The sequence below is a fragment of the Triturus cristatus genome, chromosome 10, assembly GCF_964204655.1.
Source record: "Triturus cristatus chromosome 10, aTriCri1.1, whole genome shotgun sequence".
NCBI classification, from domain to species: domain Eukaryota; kingdom Metazoa; phylum Chordata; class Amphibia; order Caudata; family Salamandridae; genus Triturus; species Triturus cristatus.
The window spans coordinates 511,054,862-511,077,278 of record NC_140593.1 but is presented as its reverse complement, the minus strand read 5'-3'; the positions used below and the strand labels follow the sequence as shown (position 1 = coordinate 511,077,278).

At 44.0% G+C, this 22,417-nt stretch overlaps 1 protein-coding gene across 1 annotated transcript in view; it reads left to right on the top strand.

The window, feature by feature from the left end:
* RNF32 (ring finger protein 32) overlaps positions 1-22,417 on the top strand; it is a 321,264-nt gene that overhangs the window by 169,510 nt on the left and 129,337 nt on the right. The window contains exons 6-7 of the mRNA XM_085631972.1: positions 4,313-4,437; positions 4,551-4,659. Coding sequence (XP_085488098.1) covers positions 4,313-4,437; positions 4,551-4,659 — 234 coding nt within the window. The remainder of the gene's footprint in view (positions 1-4,312; positions 4,438-4,550; positions 4,660-22,417) is intronic.

Below are 22,417 nucleotides of genomic sequence, written 5' to 3'. Positions count from 1 at the left end.
TAGCCCCATAGGATTCTGGAGAATGTAGTGACAGCGGCGGGTACACCTATGCCACGAGTATATAGTTTAAAATGCCATCCCTGGACACGTGTTTCGAGGTAATTGCCTCTCGTCAGCAGGGAGCAGGTATGTATGCGGGGTGCTGTAGACTGCCAAAAAATTATCAGGTATAGTACCTCTCACGGCGCGCGGGTGCGGGATCCGGGCTCGTCAATCCATAGCTCAGGGAGCTTTAAATACAAAATGCGAAGTGGGTCGCACACCGCTCGTCATACTAGCAAATAGCCCCATAGGATTCTGGAGAATGTAGTGACAGCGGCGGGTACACCTATGCCACGAGTATATAGTTTAAAATGCCATCCCTGGACACGTATTTCGAGGTAATTGCCTCTCGTCAGCAGGGAGCAGGTATGTATGCGGGGTGCTGTAGACTGCCAAAAAATTATCAGGTATAGTACCTCTCACGGCGCGCGGGTGCGGGATCCGGGCTCGTCAACCCATAGCTCAGGGAGCTTTAACTACAAAATGCGAAGTGGGTCGCACACCGCTCGTCATACTAGCAAATAGCCCCATAGGATTCTGGAGAATGTAGTGACAGCGGCGGGTACACCTATGCCACGAGTATATAGTTTAAAATGCCATCCCTGGACACGTGTTTCGAGGTAATTGCCTCTCGTCAGCAGGGAGCAGGTATGTATGCGGGGTGCTGTAGACTGCCAAAAAAATTATCAGGTATAGTACCTCTCACGGCGCGCGGGTGCGGGATCGTCAACCCATAGCTCAGGGAGCTTTAAATACAAAATGCGAAGTGGGTCGCACACCGCTCGTCATACTAGCAAATAGCCCCATAGGATTCTGGAGAATGTAGTGACAGCGGTGTGCGACCCACTTCGCATTTTGTATTCTAATCAGATATTCTATGTAAACCGTCTGAACTTCTGGACCCTGCCCTTAATTTGTAGACTGTATTATAGATTAGATTAAAGGGTCTGCCCCAGCTCTGTTGGCTAAGATCTAGTTTTAGCACATACCACCTCCCATCAAAGACAGTGGAGAATCTACATTTGTCTGGGAAAGCGTGGAGTTTCACAGGGTAGAAACTCCTTTGTCTTCAAGTGAAGCTAATAAAAATGTATATTAAGGTCAAAGTAAACTGCTAGCGTGCTGCATCAAATATGGTAATTGTAGGTGGTCACAAAGTATGTACTCAGATTTCTATGGTAGATTTGGGATGTACCACGGTTGGCGTCTAGCTTGATCCGATAGGTGACAGGAGTCACCTTATCAATTACTGTGTAGGGGCCCTGCCATTGGCCTAACAGCTTATGATCGGACGACGCCATCATCAGAAGTACGGGATCGCCCACGTTGAAGGACCTCTCCTTTGCTTTCTTATCGTGTTGTGCTTTTTGCGCGGCCTGTGCCTCTTCCATATTATTTCAGACAACAGCACAAATTTGGCTTAAATGGGTTTTGAGATTGGACACATTTTCCCCTAGGGGTTTGGTTCCGTCTTTCTCGCTCTCCCATGCTTCTTGAGCTATCTCCAATAAAGAGCGGGGTTGTCGGCCGTACAATAACTCAAAAGGAGAGTATCCTGTACTTTTCTGAACCTTGCACCTGATGGCAAATAGAGCAAGGGACCACATGTCCTCCCATTTCCTTGTTTCCAGAGCTAGGAGTTTTTTTTAGGGTATAATTTAGGGTGGTGTTGTACCGTTCCACTAACTCATCTGTTTGTGGGTGGTACACAGCCATGCAAATCTGTTTGATTCCTAACTGTGAGCATACCTGCCCCATTAATTTGGAGACAAATGGGGTACCTTGGTCGGTTACTACCTCTTTCGGGAACCCCACCCGGGAAAAGCCTGTCCCGGGCCATGGCTTTTGCAACCATGGCTTTTGCAACCATGGCTTTTGCAATATATGAGGCATTCGGGTGACGCAAGGCTACTGCTTTGGGGAAACGGGTGGCGTAATCGACCAAGACCCACATATAAAGATACCCGCTCCGTGAGGGTAACAAGGGACCTATGATGTCCATGCCTACTCGACAACAGGGCTCATATATGATGGGGAGCAGAAGGAGGGGTTCCCCGTGTAGGTCTATTTCGACTATTCTTCTGGCAGATGGAACATTCACAACAGTAGGTTTTTACCTGCTGGTATATCCCTGGCCAGTAGAATCTCTCCAAAACGGCCTTCTCAGTCTTTTCGTTTCTAAAATACCCACCTAAAAGATGACTGTGTGCGAGGTAGAGGACTTTATCACGAAAGGGTCCAGGTACTAATAACTGTGGGAGTTGTACTCTGTCACCACAGTGATAACCTAAATGTTAAAGTGCACCAAATACAGTACAACTGGGCGCAAACCACATGCTAGGGACTGTTCAGCGATTAAGCTATTGAAGACAGATGACAAACCGCACTAAGCGCCCAAAAAACTGGGAAATGCTCATAAGCCCTTCATGGCATGATAAATGTAAAGACTTATGAACTTCCCCTGAACAAGCGCCCCACTGCCCAAAATCCACTGGGGAGTGCAAAGACTGAATTGGAGTGGTTTAGTTGATAAAGTACAAGAGTTGGATGTAGGTTGAGTGGATTTAATCACAATATGGGATGTTAACACATGTCTTGAGGACTATTAATTGAGTAATATAATTTTGAAGTTGAAAAATGAGTACGTGCTTTATATGAGATTCGGAGCAGTGAGTGTAAATACAGGTTCAAGGCTGGACAGGCCAGAAGTCCATGCAGTTGAGCAGTGGGAGACAGTAGTTTTTCTTGGTTATTGCAAATGGAAGTTTTTCTGGAGTTCTAGACTGGTGAACCCAATACCAGGAGTCACACTATGCAGTTACAACACTTAACATCAAATGAATAAGAGAAGTTCAGAGTAGTGCCAGTTATAGAATCATTTAACTAGGTCACGTGATTGTGTGCCAGTGGCCATGGAACTGTGAGGACCAAGACAGAAGGGAGGCCTACACTGGGAGCAAAGGAAGGCAGCTGGGCACTATGGTCACAGGCTTTTGTGCTGTTTTTGCTGCGACTTCTAGTTCCTTAGCAAGAGGATGAGATCTTCCTGGGCACTTGGCAGGATGTCAGTGCGCCCTATTATGATGTATGCGCTGTCGCCAGGGCAAAAGCGAACTCGCGCTGGCCTGGGGACAGCACATTCATGTGAAAACACAGAGCAGCTGCTCCATGTTTTCACAGTGCAGGCGGCACCCGTCTGCACTTTTACAGGATAAAAGAGATACCCTTGCAGGTGGGTGCAGTCAGTGACTGCACCCACCTGCAAGGGGATGTCTGGGGGGTCCATGGGACCCCCTTTACCCCCTGCAGAGGGCTGCTGTCAGAAGGCGCACTGATGGTGCGCCACCTTTTAAATGGCACACTGTCAGTGCGCATCCTAAGGGCTCCTTTGACTCTGGCCCCACTTCTGTAATATGGCGCGGACGCAGAGTCAAAGGAATTCCCTCATTTGCATAGGGCACACCCCTATGCAAATGAGGGAACACCCTCTGAGGGTAGCGCTGGCGCTTTAAGTGCACCAGCGTTATCGGTATTATAGAAGGGAATGCACAAGCGTCTGCGCCCCCTTCTATAATACCAAAGAGCATCCAGGGCGCTCAAAGCGGGTGCAAACGCCCATTGCGCCCCTGGGGCACTTATTGTAATATTGCCCCTGGTGGCCATTGATAAGGTCACGCTCGCACTCGAGTCCTTGCAAAAGCATTAAAGAAAGCTGCAGTGAAAAAAAAAAGAATGCCTTTTTATCTACCATGCTTATACGAGATAATTCATTCAAGGTGTGATAATTGGTTGCACTTTTAGATGCAAAATAGTCCCTCGTACATTGCTGTCACACCATAGGTGGCAGCAGAATGATAGAGCCAACAGCCAGTAGCATTTTGTGAGAGGGGGAGGGACTAGTTGCCCCTGTATATTTCTAGATATAGAATTAGTAACACTAGGCATCATAAAACTCAACGCTGCCTGTGGCCAGCACTAAAAATGACACTGCTGCAACATTTACACAAATGTGAAGAAAACATCTACTTTCCCCCTGAAATTAAGCGTCTCAAAAAACCGCCCACGGACCATAATTTTGGAACAAAGTGGCGTTGAAAATACATATGTATGTGTTAATGTCATTATCACTGTGATACCATTACATGCACAACTCATTTAAGAGAAAGTGTGGTAACAGCAAACAAACTGCGAATTAAATAAAGATTTTTTTAGACTGGAAAATCCAGGTTTATTATTTCATTAAAGTGAACTCTTTACTTTCTTTCTGCAGGCGTGCCTGCAAGCATACGAGCAATTCGCTGGCAAAAAGAGTTGTCCTATGTGTAGAAAAACTCAGTATGAGACCAGAGTGATACACGACGGTGCTCGTCTGTACAAGATTAAATGTGCAACCAGGTAAGGATTACTCTCCATGTGGTCATTAGAGAACCGGATGAAATTGTGACATAACAAAGTTAAAAACTTTACCACAATGAATCTTTTTTGGGGTTATATTTTTTCATTTTTAGAATTCAGGCCTGTTGGCGTGGATATGTAGTTCGAAAATGGTATAAAAAGCTTAGACTAACTGTACCTCCCAGAGATGCCAAACTGAGGAAACGATTCTTTGAAGATAAGGTATGCACTCTTGTTTGATAATTCTTTTTGACCTTGTTTTGCATATATACACTTTTTAAAAGTATAACAATGTTTCTTTTGAGACTGGGAGTGCTACAACCATAAAACAGGTCGTTTTAATGGGAAGCATTCTGTTGATTCTGGAAGCAGTACAAATTCCAGGGTCTTGCTTATACAGGCATTAAGCTTTTCCAGCTACTCAACCTTGTTTCCAGTGACAATGTTCGTTTTATTTTGAATATTAATGTAATTTAATGTTGTATATTTATTTTAATTGTACAACAAAATAAAAACAAATGATACAGCACTATAAACTTACATTTGAATGAAATCTTTGATTAATTTAAATATGTTGAATGTAATAAAAAACATATTATAGAATTATTTAAAAGTAATTTAACTATATTTTAATAAAATGTTAATGTTACATTACTTCAAATGTTTTTTAAAAGGGTTGGTAAAATATTTTATGATTAAATAATGAATATGGTTTATTTTTAGATTTTATTTTAAACTATAAATTCTGTTGATTATTTTCGACTAATTGTGATTAATTTAACATTATTTCCTATTAGGCTTTATTTAAGTCCCTACTGCTAGTATTTTCTTGGGAGAGTGTTGCAGTACCAATGGTTGGCCATGTTTGGCGCTGAGCGTACTCCAGATCTGAGCTGGAATAATTTACTTCTATATTTGGTCCTTTTTTGGTTATTTTTGGCTACAATAAGTACAGAAGTGCAGTTTTTGAATAACAATGGGCTTCCTCTCTGCAGGTGATTGCATGGCCCTCCCTAAACCCCTAAACCCCTCCTTACTGCTCCCTAAACCCTCCCACATTTACTTCTAAGTAATATACTTAAAGATGTGATGAGTATCCCTTACAAAAGCTAGGAGAGGTGGCATTTTGCACTTGTAGATTTTAGATATAAATATTTAGTTCTTTAGTTATACTATTGTAGTCCTACTAAACGTACTACATAATGCAGGATGCTTCTTTGTGGTCCAGAGAGGACCTGGCTTGACAGTTCAGGCTGGACTGTTCCCATGAGGAGCAGAGTCAAGAGTGATTTGCATGTGGTGTCCCGGATCAGCCGGAGCAAAGGCGTTGAGGTCTTGGAAGCTGGTGCACAAAGACGAAGGGGGCCACTTGAAAACGCCCTGCACAGGGGGACTTATAGATAAGTCCAGTGTATCTCCTCGGAGGGAGGAGGTCACAAGGGCCTGGGGACCAGGGGAGCAGGGCTGGAAGGTCGGTGCTGGGACTGTTGGGGCCGGGTGCAGAGCGAACAGGTCGGTCTTGAGGGTCCTTGCTGTTAGGAGCAGGCAACTTGGAGAGGCGATCTTGGGACAGCTGGACCACTCAGGAAGTGGATCTCGGGTGTCTCGAAGTCCCTCGATGGGTGCTTGTTTCTGGTGCTTTGGGAGTCCGGAGTGAACTCTTCTTCTCAGGTGTTTTCCGTTGGGGGTCCGGTACCCTGGGTATTAGTATGGCCCGGCTGCGGTAAGTCCTGGTGCCTCCAAACTTGGTGGAGAGGCAGATCTGACCCTTCAAAGCTATTGTACCTTTTCTTGCTTTGGTGCTGCATCGAGGTCTTTGGGTAGCAGCAAGTCGACAAACCAAACTTCACGGAATTGATGCATGCGGTGTGCAGGTGAGTGATACCTTCACTCCGAGAGAGCTTCACTGCAATTTCTTGAAGGCTGCAGGGTTTTTGGAGTCCTTTCAGGTTTCAGGACGACACAGCAGCAGCGATTGTCGAGTCTTGGGAGCAGCTGGTAGGGTTTGGTGCCTTTTTATTCTTCAGCAAGTCTTCAGTGCTTGAGCAGCAAGTCTTCTTTGTCCTGATATTTTCTTGTCTATCAAATCTCATGTTCAGGTCTCGGGGTGCCACTTAAATAAGGAATTTAGGGGTGTTAGCCAATGAGCTACTTACCTTTAGGGTGTCTGGTCCCTCTAGCGACCACTTCTTGTAGAAGAGGCACTACCCTAGCCCTAACAGGAGGTTTCCTCACCATCCCAAGAAGGTGGAATTTCAAGAGAGGGGTGCACCTCGCCTGCCCTACCCTAGGGGTGGTGTAGGCTAAGTGGGGACCCTCCTCCTAATCCAACTGATTTTCACACCTTTCCTCACACCAAAAGTGGAGCAGGAAAGGGGGCTTGGAGGTTCCTGGGTTGGCTATCAAAGAGCAGGCTTTGTCTCTGTCCTCTGAGAGCGCTGGCTCTAACCCCATGAGGTCAGAAACATGTCTGGTAGTGGCAGGCTTGCGAAAAGAATAAGGAACCACACCAGTGCTTGGTAGGCTTTCAGGGGACCCTTTAAAAGGGTCTCATGTGTGAATTTAATAATACATCCAAAACTGGCATCAGTGAGGGTTTATTAAGACAAATGATTGGTACCAAACATCTGCCTAAACTGAGTGCGTGGCTGAGCTGTACCACTGACCAAGGTGTTAACACTGAAAAAGAATAAATCCCAAACTCGTGACTCATTTGAATTCTTGTTCTAGGTTGCTGTGTTTTAGATATAGAGGGGTTAAAGACGGTGTAACAGAACCCTGCACATTGACTTGGTAGCCCTGCTTGCCATTTGCAGGGTGTGCCTCTGTTTCCATCACCAAATCAGACAGATAGGTCTGTGCTCCCCATAGGAAGACTTCATGGTACTGATATCAAGAGGACCAGACATCACAGGAGATACAGCAATGACCGGAACTGGTAAGGGAAGAGAACAATGTGAAATTCCCCAAACTGAGAAGTCACTTTTTCATACACTTGGTTATAGTCCAAATAACCCCTTAACCCCTCCAAAACTTGCTGCCTCACGGGCTCATTCTTTTACTATAAATTCTATTCTCTGTAAAGTCCTGGTAACGTCACTACTGTACTAATACGGAATCACTTTTCAAGTAAAGCAAGATACATGCTTAACATGTGCTTTCTGCTAGAAATTGTACTGTAAACCATTTTACCTTGGGTCCAGCCTGAATGCAACCCACCAGTACTATCTTCCTACCCAGCTCTGAGACTTCTACATCCACCAGGATCATGATTTTCCTGCAACATCTAGTCTGAAGGGGGTTCTCTGAGGAGGCAGACTCAGTACATAAAAAAGCTGTAGGAGCTGGGCTTCTTATCCCCTTTCGATTGACACTGCTAAAAACTATACTACAATAGAGAACATTAAATAAAGGTAAACTCTCAGGGTAACAGAGTCCAATGTGAACAAAGATTGTGTACAATATAACTCCATTAAGATACTTCTATATCATCATTCTGCTGGGCACTGGAATGTACCTCAGCTTTTGTGGTTCACTTAATTCTTTGAAACTGAGCATTATGCTATGTGGTTTATTTCAAGCCTAATGAGAGAGACTGCAGGACTCCTCTTAGAGGAGTCAGCACCAGGGATGCATCAAGGCTTGAAGGCAGTTAGGTTGAGTTAGTCAACCTGCTTTATAAGGCAGTTTATGGAGCCACATTCCTAACCCTACAACACTTGGAGGAGGACAAGTGCCAGAGGTGCAGCAGAATACACATCACCAGCGTGTGGCGGTGGTTACAGGCTATCACAAGCAAAACCTTGGTTTCCCGAATGCAGGTCTGGTGGCTTCTCAGAATTTGAGTTCTCATGTCAACTGAGATAATGTTGTCATCAAAGATTGCTTATTTACTCCATTTTCAATTAGACCTATGCAGCTTTCACCAAATGGTCTACCCTACTATATCTTCGGACGTTGTTGGTGGCTCGTGAAGAAGACTCTGCATATGGTCCAGTGTTTGAGATCATGGAAAAATATTACCACTTTATTTCCTTTAGCTAAATGGCTGGTCTTTCACAAACAGAATAATACACAAGGACACACAATACAGCTACAAATGAGAATTGGGATAGAATGGAATACTTTCAATGCACACTCAATGAGAAAATGTGGCAAAATGTTAAATATCAAATACACAAAATATAGGTGTGGGCAAAAGGGTATGGGGGATATTTGCAGAGAAAATCATGAGATACAAGGACCTTAATTGTAGATGGCCAGCCAGGGAGTGACAAAAATGGGGAACAAGGTCAGTGATCCCCAAAATTCTACAACAGTCTTTGACAAACATTTGCAGGCTCTTTTCAGTTTATATTGTGCCTTTGTAATCTGGTACCTTGGAGCAAGAATGGGAACAATAAATCCTCAAGAAAACCTCTGACCGAGTAGCCTATAGTTTCAATTAAGAATTAGGTAGCACATAGGCTCAGGAAAGAGCCATCTGTCTTTAGCTGGCGATGTTGGATCTATAACATGCACAAAGCAGCTAGGCATAGGATGTGTCTGTGATGCCACCAAGGTCAGTGCAAGATTAAAGGTGGCAAAAAATGTGGGGAACTCAAGAAAAAACCAAGCATTGGTAAAACCAGTTGTTGTACATTGGCAAGCTGGTGCACTGTTTTACATTTTTTTATTGCTGGTATGTGCCACAAACAAAAGCATACAAAAACGCAACTGTCTAAATGTGGGCATGTGCTTCAACTAAAATTTTTAAAGTAAAAAAATAAAGTAACTGTAGCAAATAATTGTAGTAGAAAAGTACAGGTTTTAGCATGTGTTCTTGAAACGGATATAGAAATCATTTTCTGTTTTACTGCACATTGCAGGACAATGAGTCTTACTGGCCCACAGAAAAGGTACTATTGTGTTTGAATTTACATAATCTGAAGACATAGTTCAAAGACAAAGGTGACTAAAATAATACAAAAGGCTAAAAAATGGAAAGACAAAAAGATAGGCTAAGTAAAGTGCTGCCACACATCCACTGAAGTGCATTTCTTTTTGGGTGAATGTGCACATGTGAAGAGCTAATTTGTCATTCACAGAGCAAGAGGTTCCACGGATGAAGTAGGTTTACCCATTGCCCTATGCTTTATGCTGTGATTGGCAAAAATAAATGTGAATGTAGGTTGAACAGACGAATGGATGAAAAGGGCTGACCCAAAGGCCCTTTATGTATGTATGTATGAATGTGTATATATTTTAATGTACCTAAGAGTATTTTTATTGTATCAGTTTGATGTGTTTTATGGGCTGGCCCCAAAATAAATGATTAGTATTATATATATATATATATAGATATATGCCACAGGAGATTCTTAACTGGAAAGAATCGGAGGAACACAACGGGGAATACCGGAAGGATCTTTATTTTCGTCACAAGAGCAATGGCATGACGCGTTTCGGTCTGTGCCTTCATCAGATGCCTGCTCCAACACAGCTCTCCCGCCAAAACACTCACATTTGTAATCCCAATAGTTCCGCCATAGGTGGTTATTCAGGCAGGCGGAGTCAAAGTCCCAAACAGTACTGCAGCTGCGTTGGCAGACTGCAAGTACCAGCATGCACCTCTCACGGCTTGCAAGTAAGTGGCTTGTCGTCTGTCCAAGTATCCTCGAAAGGGCCCTGAATTGAAACCGGAACGTGGGTTGGGGTATTGAGGCAGAACTGGGCTGGTGAAACAAATATCCTTCTCGGGTCCCCTAGACGCTTCAACCGCATAGCTCCACTCTCAACATGGCCTGGGAACACAGTTGCAATAATCCAGGTTCCTCCGTGCAATCACGGACTGACATGAGCAGCAGTCGATGCGTTGAAAGTAGATGCGGTGTGTCTGAGCTGTCCAATACCTTGGAATAACAAAACAAACGCCGAAGCTGTCCTTGAATGCTCTGACCTCTTAATGAAGCGGGATACCTCCAGTACGCCCAGGACTGGCGCACAAAAATGCCACAGGAGATTCTTAACTGGAAAGAATCGGAGGAACACAACGGGGAATACCGGAAGGATCTTTATTTTCGTCACAAGAGCAATGGCATGACGCGTTTCGGTCTGTGCCTTCATCAGATGCCTGCTCCAACACAGCTCTCCCGCCAAAACACTCACATTTGTAATCCCAATAGTTCCGCCATAGGTGGTTATTCAGGCAGGCGGAGTCAAAGTCCCAAACAGTACTGCAGCTGCGTTGGCGGACTGCAAGTACCAGCATGCACCTCTCACGGCTTGCAAGTAAGTGGCTTGTCGTCTGTCCAAGTATCCTCGAAAGGGCCCTGAATTGAAACCGGAACGTGGGTTGGGGTATTGAGGCAGAACTGGGCTGGTGAAACAAATATCCTTCTCGGGTCCCCTAGACGCTTCAACCGCATAGCTCCACTCTCAACATAGCCTGGGAACACAGTTGCAATAATCCAGGTTCCTCCGTGCAATCACGGACTGACATGAGCAGCAGTCGATGCGTTGAAAGTAGATGCGGTGTGTCTGAGCTGTCCAATACCTTGGAATAACAAAACAAACGCCGAAGCTGTCCTTGAATGCTCTGACCTCTTAATGAAGCGGGATACCTCCAGTACGCCCAGGACTGGCGCACAAAAATGCCACAGGAGATTCTTAACTGGAAAGAATCGGAGGAACACAACGGGGAATACCGGAAGGATCTTTATTTTCGTCACAAGAGCAATGGCATGACGCGTTTCGGTCTGTGCCTTCATCAGATGCCTGCTCCAACACAGCTCTCCCGCCAAAACACTCACATTTGTAATCCCAATAGTTCCGCCATAGGTGGTTATTCAGGCAGGCGGAGTCAAAGTCCCAAACAGTACTGCAGCTGCGTTGGCGGACTGCAAGTACCAGCATGCACCTCTCACGGCTTGCAAGTAAGTGGCTTGTCGTCTGTCCAAGTATCCTCGAAAGGGCCCTGAATTGAAACCGGAACGTGGGTTGGGGTATTGAGGCAGAACTGGGCTGGTGAAACAAATATCCTTCTCGGGTCCCCTAGACGCTTCAACCGCATAGCTCCACTCTCAACATGGCCTGGGAACACAGTTGCAATAATCCAGGTTCCTCCGTGCAATCACGGACTGACATGAGCAGCAGTCGATGCGTTGAAAGTAGATGCGGTGTGTCTGAGCTGTCCAATACCTTGGAATAACAAAACAAACGCCGAAGCGGTCCTTGAATGCTCTGACCTCTTAATGAAGCGGGATACCTCCAGTACGCCCAGGACTGGCGCACAAAAATGCCACAGGAGATTCTTAACTGGAAAGAATCGGAGGAACAGGAATGTTGAGAGTGGAGCTATGCGGTTGAAGCGTCTAGGGGACCCGAGAAGGATATTTGTTTCACCAGCCCAGTTCTGCCTCAATACCCCAACCCACGTTCCGGTTTCAATTCAGGGCCCTTTCGAGGATACTTGGACAGACGACAAGCCACTTACTTGCAAGCCGTGAGAGGTGCATGCTGGTACTTGCAGTCCGCCAACGCAGCTGCAGTACTGTTTGGGACTTTGACTCCGCCTGCCTGAATAACCACCTATGGCGGAACTATTGGGATTACAAATGTGAGTGTTTTGGCGGGAGAGCTGTGTTGGAGCAGGCATCTGATGAAGGCACAGACCGAAACGCGTCATGCCATTGCTCTTGTGACGAAAATAAAGATCCTTCCGGTATTCCCCGTTGTGTTCCTCCGATTCTTTCCAGTTAAGAATCTCCTGTGGCATTTTTGTGCGCCAGTCCTGGGCGTACTGGAGGTATCCCGCTTCATTAAGAGGTCATATATAGATATATATATATGTATTTTTTATTTATGATCTTTTTTATTTCAAGGGGCTGGTGAGACTGCTAACAGTATCTCGAGATCTGACCTACAGCGATCATGATAGAAAAACTATAAGGCAAGAAAAGTGGCAGCTAAAAAGGGACACCAAATAGGAACCAGCAAACTTGGAAGAATGCAGGGGTTTGGCATAGACCTAGTGGCCGCCCAGATCAGTGTCGTGGTGGCCGAGCATTTGTTGACTTGTCGATTTGCAGTGGAAGGCGGTTTACTTTGGTTTACCTAGTGCCTTACGGTCAAGACTAGATGAGCTGTTAACAAGGGTGGAAGGTGATGGCATGCGTATGTTGTGGATATAGCAACTTGGGTTGATGTCAGATCCCAAGGTGTTTAAGTGCTTTGTGGAAATCTCAGAAAGCTCCCCAAGACTGCCAGTGTAGGAATAGCTAAAATCCAGCCCACTGTCAGTTAACAGGTCTGTAAAGTAGTTGGTAAGCGTGCGTGGACCGTGCTTTTATACTGATCATCCAAGATGGCTGTTAGAAATAGGGGTCTCTAGTTGACAATGGTTTGCACCTTTGTCCAAATAGGGACCCTTCTTCCTAGTCAGGGTAAGTGGGATACACTTCTAAAATAACCCCTGCTCACCCCCTTGGTAGTTTGGCACAAGCAGACAGGCTTATCTCAGAGGCAGTGTGTAAAGCAGTTGTGCATGCATACAGTAACACAGTGAAAACACTACAAATGGACACCACACCAGTTTAGAAAAATAAGCAAAACTTTATCTAAACTATCAAGACCAAATACGACAAAAATCCAACATACAATACTGTAAAAATAGTTACTTTGCAAGATAACCTTTAAATTGCACAAATCTCTCAAAACCACAGTTCTTCCAAGTTGATAGCTCCATCCGGGGCTACCGCGATGCTGAAAATGACAGAGTCTAACAGTGCCAGCCGACCACGTCGGTACGGGCCAGTGAAAGTGTTGACAGACTCATAGACAGTACCTTTCTCGTTGCGGCCGATCATGATGGTACGAGTCAGTCGTGGCTACCATCACAGTTGCGGTGAAGTTGAAGCGGTTCAGCATGCGGTGCCCTCACAGCGCGGTGCAGGCAGCTGCTCGGTGGCGGTCATCCAACGGCATCGGTGATGCCAAGGCTTGCGATACAGAGTGAGGCAGTACTCGATGCGGTGCTGGCAGGTCCCGGAGCAGACAACAGAGTAGGTCGATGTTCGGGTCGGGCAGCAACCATGTCGGTGACCTCCGGGCCGAGTGAAACAAGGCAGTACGGAGTGGGGTACCCACAGGGCGTGCAAGCAAGGGCTCAGTGACAGTCACCCAGCTGCGTCGGTGAGACCAGGGATGCGGTGCGAAGTGCAGTGGTGCCCTTTGCGGTGCCTTCAGGACATGGAACCAGCGACGGCCTCAGTGACAGAGTCGACTGCTCTTTTCTTCTGCGGCGACTGAAACCAGTTGTTCCAGAGATGGTGCCCAGAAGGATGGTGAAGTCTTTGCTGTTTCTGAGACTTCTTGAACAGGGGCCCAGCTCTACCTAAAGCCCTTGGAGATACCTTGTCAAGCAGGATACACACACAGTTCCTCTCATTGGCTGAAACAGCTACTGCAGGCCAACCCCAGACAGCACACAGCAAAGGGGCAGTACTTCTCCTCCAGCTTCTTCCAGCTCTTCTCCTTGGCAGATGTTCCTCTTGAAGTCCAAAAGTGATCTAAAGTTTAGGGGTCTGGGTCCCACTTTTTATAGTACAAAATCCTTTGTTCTCTGGAGGCAGAGAGTGTATTTGCCCAGCCAGAACTAGTTCTGTGCTCTCTGGTGCAGTTTCCTAGCAGGAGGTGGAGACAGCATTGTCCAAGGCAGACCAGGCCCATTCAGGTTTGAAAGAAATCTCCTCCCCCTACTCTGAATGCAGCCCAGGTCTATTCAGCCCAGCCTTGACTCACCCTGGAAAGGCATGACAGAAATCAACCCCCCAAGTGGCTGTCTGAACAGAATGCACACCCCCAGCCCCTGTCAATTCATAGTCAGACAGTCAATAAACAAACCTAGCAGAGGCACACAGGATGGCTAAGCAAGAAAATACTTACTTTCTAAAAGTGGTCTTTACAAACCCAGAATAGAAAAATCATCCTTACTAAAAGATGCATCTTTATATTCTGAGTTCAGGCATTCTAAACTCTATTTTCCTATCTTGTTCCCAGGGTCTACTTATAAGATGTTACAAGTAAACTCCCCATTCTATCCAAGGGGACAGATAGCCTTTCAACAGTGAAAACGAAATTGGCAGTATTTCACTATCTGGACATGCTACACACATCAGGGCATGTCTTACCTTTCAGATACATCGCACCCTGCCCACCGGGGTACCTTGGGCCTACCTTAGGGGTGACTCGCATGTAGAAAAGGGAAGGTTAGGGCCCGGCAAGTGGGTGCACTTGCCAGGTCGATATGGCAGTATGAACTGCACACAGGCACTACAGTGGCAGGTCTGAGAATCTTTTGCAAGGCTGCTTGTGTGGGTGACACAATCTGCGCTGCAAGCCCACAAGCAGCATTTGTTTACAGGCCCTAGGCACACACAGTGCACTATACTAGGGGCTTAGCCGTAAACCAAATAAGCCAATTATGGAACCACTAATCCATGACAACAATTTACAGAGGGAGCACTTGCACTTTGGCACTGAACAGCAGTGGCAGAGTGCCCAAAGCATCTAGGCCAGAAAAAATGAGGTCCAACACACAGCAAAAACACAGGCAGCAAAGGCAAAAATACAGTGCAAACCTACGCCAAGGATGCCAGGTCTAACAATGGCCAACTCCCTTTAAATTATGGGACCAGTAGTCCCACCATAAAATAAAGCCAGTCCAAGCAGCTACTGAAGCCACAAAATAGAATAAACAGAACAGTTCTGTGGGTCTCATTTGTGAGTTACCATGAAGTTAAAATACAGAGATCCAATCAAGCCTTGATCTATACAATGACTTTGTGTATTTATTTTACCTATAGATGGTGTATAAATTGCATTAGTGCAGACTTCGCAGTGCTCAGAGGTGCAGTGATGTGAACAATAAAAATTGATACATATATACAAAAGGGATATCCAAAAATCTACAAATGAGTCTTCATGATTCAACAAACCTCAGCATGTGAAGGCTATACACAGCGAGGTATTGTGCTAGATGGCATGTCTTGTCCTGAAGAGACATACTGAAATAGAGGAGTGATCAAAACGTCGACACTGGATTGGGAATTTTCTAGTATACAGGGGGTTCGATACAGAATGCAGAATTTATACTGAACCGTACACTGCTAGGTTTGTGTATAACTCTATTGTATGTGTATTTTGCTTGCTTGTTAATATGGGCTTTAGGTACAAACTCTAATCTTAGGAGATATTAGGTAGACCACTGACAGGAATCCTTGACTAGTTGTTGACCATTCCCACATCACTACTATCTCATTGCAGAGTAGAATTGAGTGTGATGTGACTCAGGACCGCTGTTCCACTGTCGGGGATTGCGAATACCCGGCAGTTGCGGTGGGCCCCTCGCGGTCCGATCACTGCACTCGTAATGTGGCAGTCAGACCACTGGTGCGGAGGTATACGACCGCCACTGCACCTCCACCACGGGTTCGGCAGTCCCATGGACCTCTGAACTCATAATCAGGACCTAAGTCTCCACAGCAAGTGAAGGTAATTTGAGCTTCCATTCCAGACAGCAAACAGTGTGGCACGTATTGTCTAGGCATGCACAGAGGTTAAAAAAAAGGTGCTTGTAGATTTATGGGATATTAACAACGGCCTAATCATAGATTGTTATCCTTTGACCCATTGCGGGCATATCTACTATACTTGTTATGCTAGATCTATTATGTACCAAGCAAGATTTGATCCTGGATTGTAAAGTATATGATTATTAAACTGAAAGAAATATTAAAGTATGAATGCTAGATTAAGCAGAGTCTTAAAAAATGTATGTGCCCAGGGACTAGCAATAACAAAAGCGAAATGGTGGTTTTATTTTTTGGTTGATCTTGTATCTGGCCCATGAAATATTAGTGCCAGGAGACTCTTTTTTAGGATAATTCCACACTCACGAAATTTCACTCATTCCAGGAAGTGTGTCTCAAACAGAACAACATTGACACACAAGCACCTGTCAATAAGGAGGTATTTACAGTAGTCTGATTCCTTGGAATGTCTCAATATCACTCAAAATTTGAGTCTTCACAAAGTTTGATGTACACATACAAATGTTGCTTAAGATTGGTGGAGAGTCTTATTTGGATGGAGCAGCAAAGAATGTAAGCTGATCAAAGAAGCCATATGGGAGATATCCATATTGTCCTGGATTGAAATTGTACGTAGAACCATCACCTTGGATGCCATTGATTATGGCGCTAAGACTCTTTCGCTGAAAGGAATTGGCAATTGAGTTCTCTTTGACGGGTTTTACATGCCCATGGATGAAGACATTGGAGGTCATTTTGGTGATACCGAATGCTGCATATTTTTGTCTGGCAGGAAAGAGAGGTGAACAAGATAGTTGTGTACAGTAACATACATTTGTAGCATTTCAGGAGCAAGGAACTTTCCTACAGGTTGCTTGCCTGTTATTATGAGTGTTAGGTACAAGCTCCTTTTCCATTTTGGTGTGGCTTCCCAATATGGCGTTTGTGATCACTCTTTTATTTGGCCACAAATTGTAATGATAGAGGAGGCCTCAATTGTAACCGTTATTGTGTTCTTGGAAATTAAATTTCCAACGTAAGTTTTGTGGACAATAGGGTGCAAATAACCTCAAAGTAGTTAATCTGTACTTGGACCAAAATTAAATTGGACATTGTGTTCCTTTGCTATATCATCTTCGCGCTAATGGCCAGGTGGTAAATAGTGGAGAATATTTAATTAATTCATCTGGTTAGTGTCTGTTTCAGGGCAGAATTGTAACAAGGTGGTACAAAAGAGTTGTAGCCTAAAGGCTGGTGCCTCATTCCTCAACTGAGATAGTACCTTTTTCTTCCTTAATGGTCACAAGTCAAATACTTTGGCCTTATACAGAGTTATACAGAGGGGGAGTTCCACAGGTTTATTGTAGAATTACCACACCACTCAATTACAAGTATTAACCGGCGCAGAATGGAAATGCTATTTGGTGGCAATCTTTTTTGAATGGCCTGCCGGACTTATTTACAGAAATCTTTTTTATAAGTCTGTATATTTTGCCAGTGTGCTGTAGCTTTTATCGGAATGTTCTGGAAATCAATTAGGAATTGGTAGACTGGTGTTCTTTGTACAGTTGCTGTGCTGTAGTGCAGAAAGCATATACACTTTTAGACCTATTTAAAAAGAAAATCATATTTTGGCACTCTCTTAAACAAAATCTAAAGTCTGTGTGGTTGGTCTTGAATTTTAGACTTGAGATAGGCTCCCTCATCCATTGCTGATTCCAGTAGATGAATGCCGCTATAGAGGGAGATCACATTCAACCTGAGCCCGAGCAAGCAGCTTCACCTGCCACTAACATCACACCCTAGAAAATGTTAAATCAAATGTTTAGAAAAATGATGAGAATCTGAACATAGGGAGAGCCAGGAACGAGGATGAGTTGGGAAGATCAAGGAAATAACACCAGAGATAAAAACAAACATTAAAAACTGGCCTCACCTTCTAAAAAAGGGTATATGTAGCAAAGCCAAAATCAAAGTGCTCTTGAGTTGCCCAAATGCGCCCATAGTCTTCATGTTAATTAAGGGGCTGGGGCAGGGGTGTTCAGGATGCATGTGCAGAGTGTTGGGTTTTTCGCTCCAGCACCCAGTGCTTGGTCCCGCTTCCGACGTAAAATGGAAGCTTATGGCAGCCACCTCAGTGTGATGCCCTCACTTTGGGCGTTTTTCTTGGCCTGTTTATTTCCTATTGTCGATTCCTATGCATTGCTCTACCAAAGACTCATAGTCACTGCTTGTCACAAAGTGGACGAATAAGGAATCAATTCATAACCGTTGTCACTCAATGAAAGAGCAACGCATTCTGGTCAAAGAATAATTTGTTTTTTGATATGCTCTTCCGGACCCCAGGGGGTGGCAGCAAAATTTGCAATAAAAGGTTCATTAGGCATAACAATGTATACTCGAGGAAAAACCCAGGCGAAAAACAATGACATATTTTGTTAGGAAAGTATCTATCATTAGTACCAGTAAAAAAATATTATTCAATTACATAGTAAAAATACATAGAGCATGAAGCACATTGGTAAAATTAAATGCATTCAGAAACGGTATTTAGAGATCACATTATTCAGCGAGTGTAAACATCAGCATGCGTATCCAGCCATGTTTTCAAGAGATTCAAACTGGCATCAACGTGAATCATTTTGTACAATCAAAATTTCTAAGCCGCAGACGGATACAAATTCCCTCCATCAGGCTTTATAATGTGGGGGTGGGGAGTGGCGGGGGGGGGTCCTGTTCTAGCCAGGCACGTGCAATGCCTAGTCTTGCAAAGTTAATAGCAAAAAAACACAACTTCAGACTTGAGAAAAGGAATCCTGGCTGAATGATCTAATGAAATCAGTTTAGGTTCAAAACAGATATTTGAGTTCAACAAATAAGTTTGAAAAAGCATTCGAGTATGATAAGATTGTGGGACACGAGGCAAAAATATGGGCTGTTTCTGCTCCTGTACAGTGACTGCAGAAGCACTTGGAAGTTTCCCTGAACCCCCATGTATGCAGTCGGCGTGGGGTACAATATTGATCATATAATATGGTAAAATTATGGATTCTGAGGTGAGAAACTTTAAGAATGGGTTGTAACATTTAATTACTCTAACAGATATCACTGGCTGAAAAAATCAATACCAGTATTCCTGGTCCAGTTGCAAGCTTGGTGGTCAAAATTATGTTCTTTAGTGTTTATGAAAAATCTTTAAAAAAAAAATGCGTATAAATCCCCTCATGGTGCCAAATGAACCATCCAAGAAATTCATTGCATGTTGCATCAACATTATACAAAGGAAGATGATGTTGGATAAAATCACTAAGCTGCAAATATCTCAAATTTAAAAAAAACTCGTTCAATATTGTATATTCCTTCTGTGTCTCAAACAAGAGAATAGCCCCATCCCTGACTAATTGACCCAAGGTCTTAATGTGTAAATCTCACAGCGTGTAGGATTATTGCAAGGTATAGTTATTAAAACTAGAGATGTGATACATTATTCTAGTAGTCTGCCATATTTTGTGATAAACCAAGAGTGTTTTAAATCTGGTGTGTTTAAAATAGGCTGTATCTACCTATCCTTTCAAAGATGCAGTGACATGGCTCACAACCGTGATAGTCTGGGAAGAGGCTGATAGCATAAACATAAAAGCAGGCATAACCTATAACCAATATGATGGAAGCAGTATTCTACCCTTGCTGCGGGTAAGTTGTAGGAAACAAAATGCTCAACGAGGTTTCTTGAATTGCCAGCTCAACTTCACCTTTTAGAAGAATACTTCTGGAAGATACAGCTGTATAACCCTGAAAAGATAAAGATCCAGAGGAAGAGTAATCATCTTAATGAGGTTACATCTGCCAGTTAAGCTCAACTATAGTCTATCCCATTTTCTAAATAATGCAAAAGATTTTTCATAAAGTGCGTCATAATTGAGACTGATATCCTCTATAGTAGTAGAAATGTGAATGCCCAAGTAAGGTGGATGAGCTGACAAACATGTGTCGGGTACTTCTGGAGCTAGATTTGTCACTATCTGGATCATTTTAATATTTAGCCTACAGCCAGACACTTGGCCATATTGTGTGGCCTTGTGTTCAATTGCTATTAAAGGACTAGAGGAGATAAGGGTAAAATAGCAATACCACCAGCATATGCTACTAGTCTGACTTCTATCGTAGGCAAATGTAGGCAAGAAAGAGCAGATAATGAACTTAAGACTTGAATGTAGGGTTCCAAATGTACGGTAAATACCTGCAGGGAAAGGGGGCATCCTTGCTTTGTACCACTTTTAATCGAGATGGTCTCTGATAATCAGCCCATGCAGACTATGAGAGCAGACAAGGAAGTATATAATGGGTTAGTTGCATCAACTCCATAACATTAATGCATGTAAAAGAAAAGGGTATTTTGTTTTCTTTATAGCAAATTTGGTAGTAAGAAAGAGGGTACCAAAGGTCTAAGAATCCAGTGTGGTGTCAGTTTGCTTAACAAGCTGGGGGAAAAACACAAGAATGCTTTATGAACAAAAATAGTGCATCTAAAAAGATTAGACAGTAATCAAAAAGGGAGACTGTATACGGTATACTAATTATCATTAAACTATGTTTAACAATGTCAGTGTGGGAAGTGTTAGGTTAATTTAGTGGATCGCCTTTCAGTTTAGATCTGAATACTTGAAAAGCTGGAGCAAGCCTTATGTGTGTGGGAAGAGCATATCCACTCCTGGATGCATTTTCAGAGAAGATGCATTTGATGACAGACATCTTTGTGAAACAATGTGTTTTGAAAAGAAGTGTTGTATTTCTTTTCAGAGGCCTTTTTCCCCAGAGAGTTCTATTTTGTGTGCAATGCAGAGTATTGTATGTATGTATACCATTATATGTTGTGTTTGAGGCCTATATGATCTCATGACGTATAATCATATTCCTAACACGTGATCTTATCTCCTGCCTCCAGAGCCATGCATAAGGCCCGTATGATGTTGTATTGGTAGCCACATGTTTGTGTTTAACAGTTATCAACAAGAGTGTGCTTATATTCCATATATCAACAAAATGAACGATGTAACTTGTTATTCTTCAGTATTGTACCTCTTATAGATTCACATGCTTGAATCTTCCCAGTCATCATGCTGGGAGTCCCACGTTAACAGTATAAATAGCAGTACTGAATACATTACCATATACCTTAGTAGAAAGAAAAGTCAATTTAGCAATCTTTCAGCCTCCTTTTATAACATCCAAAGTCCAGCCAATCACAGCAGAGACCTCAGAGTAACCCTCCCCACAGAGCCACCACACCTCAGATTTCTTACCGCATGTCGTGTGATAGGGAGTCTCTCTGAGCTCTGCCCAGTGACAGTTAGTTTCTTCAACTTTTGCCTCCAGCTTTCAGCTACAGACAAGGTACTTTGAATTCGTATCTTTTTCAAAATGCCAGAGTATAAAAAGGGTTGTGCAGTCCTTGTAAGACCTGTGGGAGGTGTAGACGCTTTTCTGAAGACCCCCTGCAAACAGTGACTTTATTGCCTCTACCCTGACCACAAACCCAGGGAATGCAAGTATTGCCTAACGTTTTTGGTCAAGACCCTTAAGGACAGAGGGTAGGCTGCTCCTCTGGCTTCAGAAGAAGAAGGCTAGTTCAGACTCTGGATCTGAATCTGAGGAAATACTGAGGAAATAGCTCATTCTTCCTCTAGAAAAAGAAAGGAAGGCAGCTCCTCTTCTCATCATGGAGACCCCAAAAGGTCTAAGTCCGAGGAGCAAGAAAAATCTGAGGTAAAACGCCACAAAAAACCTAAGGCGGTGGCCTCAAAATTGTCTTCAGCACCATTTCCTTGACTCCTGTGAGGGATCAGTCACCTCGTCCATTGACGGCTTTGTCGTCAAGAGCTATCACCGCTGGTAAAACGGATGATGTTTCTACACCGGCCATGACGACACCGGTCAAAACAACGACGGCGGTAGAGTCGATGTGACCTTCACCATTAACGGCGTCGAAGAGGATCCCTCCCTCGACCACTGCCCCGTTGACGGCGCTGACCATGATTTCTCCGACGAAGGTGGCATTAGCGATGGGTCCGTCGACGGGCCTGTTGACGGAAGGAAAAATCAGCCTTCTACATTCCGAACAAATGCAGGATTTTTCAAAAAGTTCTCCTTTACCTCCAGTGCGTCTATTGGACTTTCAAGAGTCTGAGGATGAGAGTATGTTAGGCCCTGCCTATAGTCCTTCTCAGTTAAGGGTCAAATGTCAGGACTTTGATGATGAGGACATTTAGGACAATTACCCTTCCTCTTAGTTGGCAGGAGAATATTCATTTGCAGTACTTCTGTGCAGCAGCCTGAATCCTTTCAGGAACGTTACCCCTATGATGACAGAGAAGAAGAACCTCATCACTTTAGGAAACATCTGTAAATGT